The sequence below is a fragment of the Centropristis striata genome, chromosome 17, assembly GCF_030273125.1.
Source record: "Centropristis striata isolate RG_2023a ecotype Rhode Island chromosome 17, C.striata_1.0, whole genome shotgun sequence".
Lineage (NCBI taxonomy): Eukaryota > Metazoa > Chordata > Actinopteri > Perciformes > Serranidae > Centropristis > Centropristis striata.
The window spans coordinates 11828264-11839364 of NC_081533.1; the positions used below are offsets into that span (position 1 = coordinate 11828264).

At 42.0% G+C, this 11101-nt stretch overlaps 1 protein-coding gene across 1 annotated transcript; it reads right to left on the reverse strand.

Annotated features, from left to right (window-relative positions):
* Positions 1–399: 399 nt before the first annotated feature.
* LOC131988975 (complement C1q-like protein 2) lies at positions 400–8966 on the reverse strand. The gene is made up of 3 exons (XM_059354121.1): positions 8753–8966; positions 7809–7940; positions 400–1790 (listed from the first exon to the last, which is right to left on the reverse strand). Exons 1-3 carry the CDS (start codon positions 8916–8918, stop codon positions 1510–1512), a joined length of 579 nt encoding a protein of 192 aa, XP_059210104.1. The 5' UTR covers positions 8919–8966; the 3' UTR covers positions 400–1509.
* Between the last annotated feature and the right edge of the window lie 2135 nt (positions 8967–11101).

Below are 11101 nucleotides of genomic sequence, written 5' to 3' on the forward strand. Positions count from 1 at the left end.
GCAACAAATGTATTAATTCTTGAGCAAGATCCATTCTGACGATATAAACAAAATAAACTAATATCTATATATTTTTCTGCCAGTGCCAACCAGGTTGGAGGTGTGGCACATTAGAAGGAACTGTGGTTTCAAGGAAATGTTACAAAAATCAACTAGTTCATGCCTTATTTTATGGCTTGTTTTCAATATTGTTAATCCATATTTTCCCAGAACTGACCCCTGTAGTTTATCAATTTATTGCTGAAATCCCCCTTTTCTTTAGAAGTGCAGGTATCAGCGTTGAAAGTAAAAGCACATCTTTATTATTCAGCCATAACATCATAGAAATAACAGTGTTCCCTTCCTCATTGACCCATTTATTTGTGATATATTTACAACAATAACAACAATAAAGCAATAAAGTCTTGGACTTATGGTTTTATTATTATCCCTGATGTTATCACAGTCCACCGTCCATTTATCAAATGTATCTGTCTGTCTGACCTTGACCTACTGTAGTAATTATTTCTATCCTTCGTTAACTAAAAAAATAATAAACATGCACTTTAACACTTGAGTTAAAAATTATTTTTGATAGCCAAGAAAAGTGTGCAGGCCTTACAGACACGGCTCTAAAGTCATTTTGAACTGTAATATGGATCAGCACTGATATGACACCACTTGAGAACTCAGATTGAGATAAAAATTAAACTTTATTATTTGCATTGTACTGTAGCATAAACCAATCAAAACATGATGATAACACTGACACAGTCAAAAGACATAAGCTAAGTTAACACTGGCGATCTAAATCACCACCAGAGCAAAGAAACCAAAGTTTCACAGCAATCAAAGGGATGTTCACAGTTTTAATTCATCTTTTGTCTCTTTGTATGTGGAAAAACCTACAACAAAACAATTTTACTGGAGCAGCAATATCTTCTTTTCTACAATTTTCCAAATAAATTAAAGCATTAACCCTTAATAGGACACTCATTGTAATACTTGCAAATTCCAAATTTCAACCCTAGAGAATATTGGAGGATATTACATACTGCCAGAATGTGTAAAAAAAAACATACGAAAATAATATTTTTGATTAAAAAGTTTTCGAGATTAAAGTGGCAAATCTACGAGAGAAAAAATGCATAGATTTATGAGATTTAAAATGGTGAATCTGGGAGAAAAAAGTTGCTTTTTTGCCCACTTTTTTCGCGTAAATCTGCAACTTTTTTCGTGCAGATTTGCCACTTTAAATCTCTTAAATCTGCGCCTTTTTTTCTTGTAGATTTGACACTTTAATCTAGTAAATTGGCAACTTTTTTCTCAAAATATTACCTGAAGTTACCAAATATAGTTCTTTGCCTGATAAAGGGTTAATTCAGCATAATACGAGTCTCATGTTAAACTCACTAATTTATTTAAGCAACTACCATCTGGTTCAACAGATTTGCACATACATGTTTGCCAGATTTTCATACATTTAAACATCTTCATTCAGAAATTAATAGATGTGTAGTGCATTGATTCTCACATTTGAGTGACAAGAAAACCGCTGAAGGTTGTATGGGAGTCATGTCCCCAAACATGTGAGTTGTTACCCATGCGCACATACACCTGGTCTCTTGACTGCAGCTGCAGGAACGCTGCATTTCCTCCGTTATCAGCTGTGTCAGAATCTGACGGGTGATCAGACGTCAAGAGGATATGTTCATTGTTCTTGTAGACATTCAAGTGTACCCTGGATTCCCCTCCAGCATGATAGAAGATGGTAAAGTAATAAACACCTGAAACAGGTGCAGTGAAGATACCTGTGGAAACAACAGAGTGGTGGATAATGTTATAATAGTTTTGGATTTTTAATTAGTTTTAGTTTTAATTCAGTTGTACTTTTTTTTTAATTCAGTTTGTTTGAATTAGTTTTTAGAGTGAGTTTGCTAGTTTGTACTTATTTATTTTTTTAAATGCTTTGTTTTAGTTTCGTTGTTATTAGGTTTTTTTTGTAATGGCGTATTTGTTGGGTGCGAGATTCAAAAAGGTCACAATAAATGTTGCCTTTATTTCTTTTGCCTTGTCCATCTCATAATTCATTTTATTTAATAGGGCGCCTTTCAAGGCACTCAAGGTCGCCTTACAACATGGAAAAAAACAAAAACAAGCAGAACATCATACATATCATACAATCTAAACAAATCAGAATATTTACAAATACATTACAATTAAGGAGGGGAGTTTGTGCGGAGGATCAAATGGAGTGAGCGAGTCTGAACAGGTAAGTCTTGAGTTGTGATTTGAATTGATTGAGAGATGTGATGTTGCGAAGGGAAGGGGGAAGGGAATTCCAGAGCAAGAGAGCAGAGCGACTGAAAGCTCTGCTCCCCATGGTAACCAGACGGGCAGGGGGGACAGAGAGGTGGGTGGAGGAAGAAGATCTGAGTGGGCGGGCGGGTGTGGCAATGTGGAGGAGGTCAGAGAGGTATGGAGGGGCGAGGTTGTGAATGGCCTTGAAGGTGGGCAGTAGAGCCTTGTACTGGATGCGGTGTGTGATTGGGAGCCAGTGGAGTTGCTGGAGGATTGGTGTGATGTGGTGACTGGATGGGGTCCTTGTGATGATGCGGGCTGCTGAGTTCTGTACCAGTTGTAGTTTGTGAAGAGTTTTTTGCGGAAGTCCAAACAGGAGAGAGTTGCAGTAGTCAAGACGGGAGGTGACGAGACTGTGGACCAGGATGGCAGCTGTGTGGGGTGTAAGAGAGGGGCGGAGGCGGTTGATGTTACGGAGATGGAGGTAGGCTGAGCGGGTTATGTGACTGATGTGTGAGGTGTATGAGAGTGTGCTGTCAAGGATGACACCCAGACTCTTTTCCTTGGGGGATGGAGAGATGTTGGAATTGTCTATGGATATTGTGAAACTGGGAGATTTGGATAGGGTGGTTTTTGTGCCAATGAGAAGAATTTCTGTTTTGTTGCTATTAAGTTTCAGGAAATTGGATGAAAACCAGGACTGTATTTCGAGGAGGTAGTCAGTGAGGAGGGAGGGAGGGAAGGTGGACTCAGGTTCAGTGGAAATGTGGAGCTGGGTGTCATCCGCATAGCAGTGGAAGTTGATGTGATGTTTCCGGAAAATGTAACCAAGGGGGAGTAGGTAGATGATGAATAAGAGGGGTCCCAGGACAGAGCCTTGGGGCACCCCATTGGTGACTGGGAGTGGTTGTGATGTGAATGATTTGAGTTGGATGAAGTGTGTGCGGCCAGAGAGGTAGGATTTGAACCAGTTGAGGGGGGTGTGCGTGATGCCTATGGAGAGGAGTCTGTCAAGGAGGATGGTGTGTGAGATGGGGTCGAAGGCCGCACTCAGATCAAGTAGGATGAGGATGGAGAGGAGACCGGAATCAGCTGCGAGGAGGAGGTCGTTGGTGATTTTGAGTAGTGCAGTTTCAGTGCTATGGAGAGGTCGGAAGCCGGACTGGAATTGTTCAAAAATGTAATTGCGGGAAAGGTGGGAATGGAGTTGAGTGGCAACAGTTTTTTCCAGAATCTTTGACAGAAATGGCAGATTGGAGATGGGACGGAGGTCGTTGGGGTCGTTGGGATTTGCACCAGGTTTTTTTAGTATTAGGGTGACAGCAGCTGTTTTGAGGGGTGATGGGACAATTCCAGTAGTGAGAGAGGAGTGGATTATGTGTGTGATGAGGGGGGCCAGAGAGGGAATGGTGGCTTTGACAAGAGTAGTTGGAAGGGGGTCTAAGCGGCAGGTTGATGATTTTGATTTCTTGATGGTATCAGTAATTACAGAGAGTGGGGGGAGGATAAATGCTGAGAGTGTGGGAGGGGGGCACAGATGGAAATAGCGGAGATGAACTATGAGAGGCACTGGGAGCAAGTTGCTGGTGTATGTTGTGGATTTTAGCAGTGAAAGAGGATAGAATAGTGTTGCAGGAGGCGGTAGAGTACATCTGTGGTGGTAGTGAGTCCGGAGGTTGAGTGGTGTTGCGGACGAGTGAAAAGAGGGCTCTTGAATTGCCATAGTTGGAACTGATTAGATCTGCGTAGTATGTGGATTTGGCCTTGGTAATGCAGTTCTTGTAGTGGAGTATGTGGTTATGATAGATTTCCTTGTGAACAGTTAGACCAGTCTTATTGTAGAGGGGTTCCAGGCGGCGTCCTATGGATTTGAGTTGTCTGAGAGCGGGCGTGAACCACGGTGAGGAGCAGGTGAAGATGACAGATCTGGTTTTGAGTGGGGCGAGATAGTCCAGGAGATTATGCAGACTGTTGTTGTAGTGGAGGACCAACTCATCAGGGGTGGAAAAACTGTCTGCATTGGGGAGGGAGTCGATTCCAGAAGAGAGAGTGTCCAGGTTAATGTATTTAATATTACGGAATGAAATAGTGCTTGGGAGACGGATTTTGGAGAGTGCAAGGTTGACTTTAAAGGAAACTAGCATGTGATCTGAAAAGGGGAGGGGAGTAGCTTTACAATTGATGGGGGAGAGACCAGAACAGCATATTAAGTCCAAGGTATGTCCTTTTAGGTGTGTCGGGAAGTTTGTGAGTTGCTGGAGTCCAAAGCTGTCTATGCAGGAAGTAAAATTCTTTGTCAGAGTGTTGCTGATATTGTCCATGTGGATATTGAAATCACCCAGGAGTAGTATGTTCGGAGAGAGTGTGGAGAGATGAGTCAGGAATTGAGCAAAATCGTCGAGGAACTCCTTTTTTGGCTTGGGGGGACGGTATATGGTGGAAAGGATGGTGGGGGTGGGGCCGGATAACTGTAGGGTGATGGATTTGAATCTTAAAAAAATAATTGCGAGACCTCCACCCCTGCCAGAGTCATGTGGGCGACAGCTGTAAATAAAACCTGGAGGAGTGGATTCATTCAAAGTTGTGAAATCAGTGGGTAGTTGCCATGTTTCTGTTAAATAGATTAAATCTAGGTTATGGTCCTTGATGATGTCCTGAATGAGCTGTCCCTTGCTTGTGAGTGAGGGGATGTTTAGTAGTGCAAAGTTGGCTATGGTGTTTTCAAGTTTGAGGGATGATGGGGCAGGGGCACTGAGTTTTATGTAGAAAAGGTTATTTTTGTTTACAACTTTGAGAGTAGATTGCGGGCGGAGGGGTCTGACAGATACAATGGTTGTGATGGGGAAGGCAGCAACAGAGTGGGATGAGGGGTGCAGTGACAGCAGGGGCCTGTAGGGGGAGTAGGTAGAGAGAGTAGTGGAATGAGAAGGCGCGGTAGAAGAAGAGGGGGGGACGCGTGTGGGTGGGTGGGAGCGGTGGGAAAATAGTCAGTCACGTGGGTCGGACTGGACAGCGTGCTGGAGGTTGGATGTCAACATGTAGTTGCCAAGTTTATTTGGGTGGATACCGTCAGCTTTTAGCCAGGATTGACGATTCCAGAACAAGTTAAAATTGTCTATAAAACCGACGCTGAATTTCCTGGAGACAGACTGAAGCCAGGAGTTGAGCTGGAGGACTCGACTAAACTTATCTATCCCACAGCCGTGAGGACAGAGCGGTCCACTGATGAATATGGATTTGCTGGTGGGAGACTGGTGGAGTTGTCTGAAGTGTGACTTGGTCACCTCGGAGTGTCGGAGGGATGAATCGTTGACTCCGACGTGGACCATAACTCTGTGGATGGAGCACGGCAATGTGTCCAGCAAATCGGGGAGTTTTTGGAGTATGACTGGGACTGTGGCTCCAGGGAAACAATGCGTTACGGCATTAAAAAAGCGGATGTGTCGCATAATTGAATCCCCGATGATTAAAGTGGTCGGAGGAAAAAGGGGGCGCGGGGATGTCGAGTGTGGGGTGACTTGTGGCGATGGGGTGGAGAAGGCGGTGGGTGCGGGAGACTTCACTTCCAGTGGTGGGGTAGCTGGAGAGAAAATGGTGGCGGCGCGCTGTGGCGCTGGTGTAAACAGCGGCGTGGAGCGGAAAGTCTTCTGGTGAGAGGATCGCTCATGTGTGGTGGCCGAGTACCTCGGAGGTAACAGTGAGCCGTAGGATATCTGAGATGGAGATGGAGAAGGAGGGGGTGGACACTGGAGTTCATCATCAACGGGAGGAAAAGTGAGGGGTGCGAGCTTATTCTCCAGCTGGATGTCGTGGTGAGTCGCAGGGATTTGGGAGCGTCTCCCTCTCCTTCTGGGAGCCGGGACCAGGCGCCAGGGCACAGGGTCCGATGGAGTGGAGCTGGTCAAGTCTCTGAGCCTGGTCCCCTGTCGTATCCGGGAGTCAGGAACGGTGTCCGCAGGCGGGTCAGCGGCGGGGGAAGCTGGCACCGGAGGAGAGGCTGCTGTAGCGGAGGCAGGAGCGGCATCCGAGCCGGGAAGAGCTGCGTCGGAGCCAGGCATGGAGAAGGAGGGAGATTTCGCAGGACCGAAGGTGATGGTATCCATTTGCATTTTGGCCTCACGGATCTGGTACAAGGTGGATATTTGTCCTTCCAGTTCTGTGATCCTCTCAGCGAAGCGGGAGCAGCTGGTGCAGCCGGAGGGAGAGGTAAGTGGAGCCATGCTGTGTGTGGTGTAAGGTATCTGTGGAAGAGGAAGAGGAAGGAGGCCAGTACGGGGGCTAAAGGTGCACACAGTTATGAAGCTTAGATAGCTTAGCTTGAGCCTAGGAGCCAGGACACAGGCACTTACACGCAGGGGCTCCAATCGGAGCCCACAGCATTGGAGTAGTGTTTGCAGTAGTGATCAATAGGGAGAAGACGGAGCAGGAACGTCAGGCAGAGACTTACCGGTACGGGTCCAGAACTGGGCCCGCTGCGGAGATCAGGCTTCGTTGTGTGGAGTTCTTTGGTGTGAGTTTCTTTACGAAATCGGAGATCAGATAGAGCCAGCGCAGTCAGGGTCTGGTTCCGAGCGTCGGTAAATGACGTTTATCGTATATAATGCTTGTTTTTGGAGGGAATCGCTCCTTTTTGGAGGGAAAGCACTCCTGCTTCCTCCAGATAGTGTTGAGTAAAGAACTGTAGGTTAAATTGTTGGCTGTGCGGGATTCGATTGTTTACTAGCCTACTTGTTTCAGTCGTCCAGCTGCTGCTGCTCTCTGTGCAACTGACTGACTCACTCTGTGTGACTGAATGCTGCTCTCTGTGCTCAGCCCCAATAAGGTTATTAACTCTTGGAGCTCTGGGTGTTTTGAATCTTGGTTCGAGAAAAGTGATGAACTTTTTGAAGGCAATAGACTCACATAGTCGTGTAACATCCCAATCTCAATAAACATTTATGAATGTGAACCTGTATTAAAAATGTTGACAAAGATGAAAACGAAGGACATTGTTATTTTAATTTGAGTTGGTTTTAGTTTTTTAACCACACAATACAGTGTCAGTTAGTTATCCTTTTTTTATTCTAGTTTTTATAACATAATTATAACTTTTTTCTCATTATTATGACTTTTTTTCTCATAATTTTGACTTTTTATCTCATAATTTCGACTTAATATGGGGAAAAAGCCAAGTTTTCATTTTTATTTTGGTGGAAATGAGCATCCATAGTAACCTGCCTTACTGCTCCACAAAAGTTACAAAAAATAACATATTTATACAAATATTATTCTTACATGAACATGAATCACATTTAATTATGTTTATCTGACGTTAACAAATTTAGATATTAACTTAACATAAAGACACACTGAAATGGTTTATTAACTTGTACTTCTATAAATATAACTTGGCTCCCACACTGTCAATGCCCTTTCATTTAATATCAAGGATCAACTTTTGGGGTAACATGGTGCATTACACTCACTCCTTTACATACACATACAAACATGATCTATTTTTATGATTAATGAGAAACTGTGAGAATTACCTGTTGATGGATTGTAGGCGTTGCCGATGTTTGTTTTGACAGTTTTGTAGATTAAAGTTGTTTCTGTCTTGAACGGTCCAAAGGCCACGTCCCCTCCTCCTACAGCTGCAGTGAATACCACCGTGGTTCTCTCTGTGTCAAACAAAACACTCTACTGTAGCATATGAATCAACAAATGAAATATACAGCTGTAAGTATGCTTCTTATCACTTTATTTTCAGCCTGTAGGTTAAACAAATTTATAATTTCTTGAGCAAGATCCATTCTGACAAGATCAACAAAATAAACCAATATCTATATATTTTACTCAGCCAACCAATAAACATTTATGAATGTGATCCTGTCAGAAAAATGTTGACAAAGATGAAAACAAAGGACATTTTCATTTTCATTTTAGTTGGTTTTAGTTTGTAACCACACAATACAGTGTCAGTTAGTTATCCTTTAATTTATTTATTTTTGAAACAACATAATTATGACTTTTTTCTCATTATTATGACTTTTTATCTCATAATTTCAACCTTTTATCTCATAATTATGACTTATCTCATAATTATGACTTTTTATCTCCTTTCTTTTATCCAGGTATACAACTAGATACTTATAACTTGGCACCACCTAAATGTCCACCCCACAGGTATTCACTGGCTGAAGGGGGGCTTGAACCTGTGAAATCTATGATCATTTCCTTGGTCTTTGAGGTGTTCAGTAGGAGATAGTTCTTGTGACTCCGGTCACATTTCCAGAGTCTTCTCATGGACAGTGAAAGCATCAGTTGTTATACTGACTAGAGGCGTATGCATTATGACTTGACACGTTCTATCAAACTTTTTTTCATTTGAGTTGACAAAAAAATCCTCCAAACCAAATAATAATGTGTAATAATCACAATATGCAAAATGAAGAATTTATTAATGAAATTAAATCTTTAAATTTCACTTTACCTTTGTTTTTCAGTTCCAGAATCTGCGTTTCCATAGCGCTTAGTTTGTCTTTCATGTCACCGATCACTTTCAGGAGTTCAGAATTTCTAGGAGCAGTTTCGTCTCCTTCCTGCGCCAAAATAAAGCTGCTGAACAGCAAGGTGAAAAATAAAATGATGAAATTCATCTTCCAAGTTGATTCAACACTGCTCAGTCACCAAAACTTTGACTGATGTGGTTGCTCTGGCTGCTTTTATTGGATTTTTCAACCTTCCAACGTTGTATGGTCGTCATTTCCCGAAAGATGAGTTTGTTTTAGTTATTTGTTGTCTCACTCAGTTTGCTCAGCTGAGAAGCAATGAGCAAATAGCACAATTTCAGCAAATTCGTTGTATTAATCATTTATGTGGAGCTTAATGATTAAAAATGTTTTAACCTCAAAGTGCTTTAGTGAAGACAAAAAGGGGCACCAGGACCAAATCTTAAAGTCAACACAAGCTAATGTACAAAGAAATGAATAAGAGTGAAAGCCTGATAAGATTGGAATTTGGTCTCAGGCGAAGTGGCAGCATGTCATTTCCAAGCTAATGGAAATGACAGCGGTCACTGTTTTCTGTGTATCTCGATTAACCAGAGCAATGCCTAATCCAATCAGCAAAAGACCTGTAATCAAGGTTCCGAATAGATAGAAATCTTCAATATCCTCCACGGAAAGAGCCGCCAGACACACGACACGCCACCTCTCCAATGCATCCATCGTGCAGCCAGAGAAACAAACAGAGTCAGAGAAGAAAGATGTGCAGTGCATTTGTGTGAACAGAAAACCATTGACCACTGGAGGTTGTATGGTGGTCATTTCCCTAAACATGTGAGTTTGCTTCACGCGTACATCCATTTGGCAAATGGACTTAAAATCTATTGTGATATCTGTTGTCTTACTGTGTTTTTTATGGGCAAGTTTATCTCGCACGTATGAGATAGTAACTCCTACGTAGCCGTGAATATTAATTGAGTAGTAAATAGCCATGTGGAACACGTAGTCTCTGCACAACATGATTCCATCGGACCTTATATCTACACCAGAGCCGGCCCGTGGCATAGGCCGTATAGGCAAATGCTAAGGGCGCCGTCCATCCGGGGGCGCCACGCCAGCGCCACAAATGGGAAAGGAAAAAAAAGTGTAACTTTCACTATTTTTTATAACTAGTTGGTAGCCTACTATTATTTCTTAATACAAAAATAATCCCACGTTAATTTAAATGCAAAGCAAAGCCTATTTAATAGAAATAATATAATATGTTTGTAATGTTACAACATTATGTCGCCCCACCCAAACCCCCCTCCCGCGGTGCGCCCCATCCCTTCCCTACATGCTGATGAGCACGTGCCCTCCATGATTGTTTTTGGACGTCACCATATGAAAACATCAACACAAGATGAAGATAAGACAAGTCAGAGATAACCATAACATAACATTCTCATATGATATATTATATTGCTACTTTGCATTCTGATATTCAGCATTTCACTGTGATGATGACAATAAATTGAATCTAATCTAATTTGCATATCAGTCAACATCATACATATATCTGGTTTTTCATTTATATTATATGATATAATTTCATTTTATTTCATTTTATTCCTGGAATCATATGTTTTTATTATTAGACTGTAATACTCAATGGTGTCACATACTCCTCTCTTTAGATGCCTTGTTGAAGTTTCTGAATCCCCTCTGGGCCATCTACCACATCTACTGCTGCTGCCTCCACCTCAGCAACACAACCCACCAGTGATGCAGCAGCATCAAGTGGTCCTCCCGTTGCCTTCACCTCAGCAGTAGGATCTCCTTTTTTGTAATATAGTTGTTAAAGTCATTACTGGTTTCTTTAATATCTTGTTTTGTGCAGTGCCTCATTTATGTTGTATTTCTATTTTGTTTTATGCAACTTGTTGACACGTTTTATTTGTATTTGTTTTTTGTGTGTTTAGTTAGATCTTGTACTTTATGTAGGCTATTTATGAATGTACTGTATGTAAAAATGATTGTATTTCATATATTCATTTTTAATTTTTTGTATTTATTTATTTATTTATAATTTTGTATCTTGTTAACTATTCTGATTGTGAATTTGCTTTCTTTAAGTAAAAAAAAAGGTCAAAGACAAAGCTCTTCGGTTTCTTGTGAGTATATACGCTACACTGGCGATGCAAGAGGGGCGCCACCTAAAATCTTGCCTAGGGCGCCAGATTGGTTAGGGCCGGGCCTGATCTACACTGCTTAACCCAAGTTGCCACATATGCACAGTCCTGTTATCACTCACTGCGTGAGTTTTGTGGTCCTCTGTGTCTTTTATTTCTTTTATT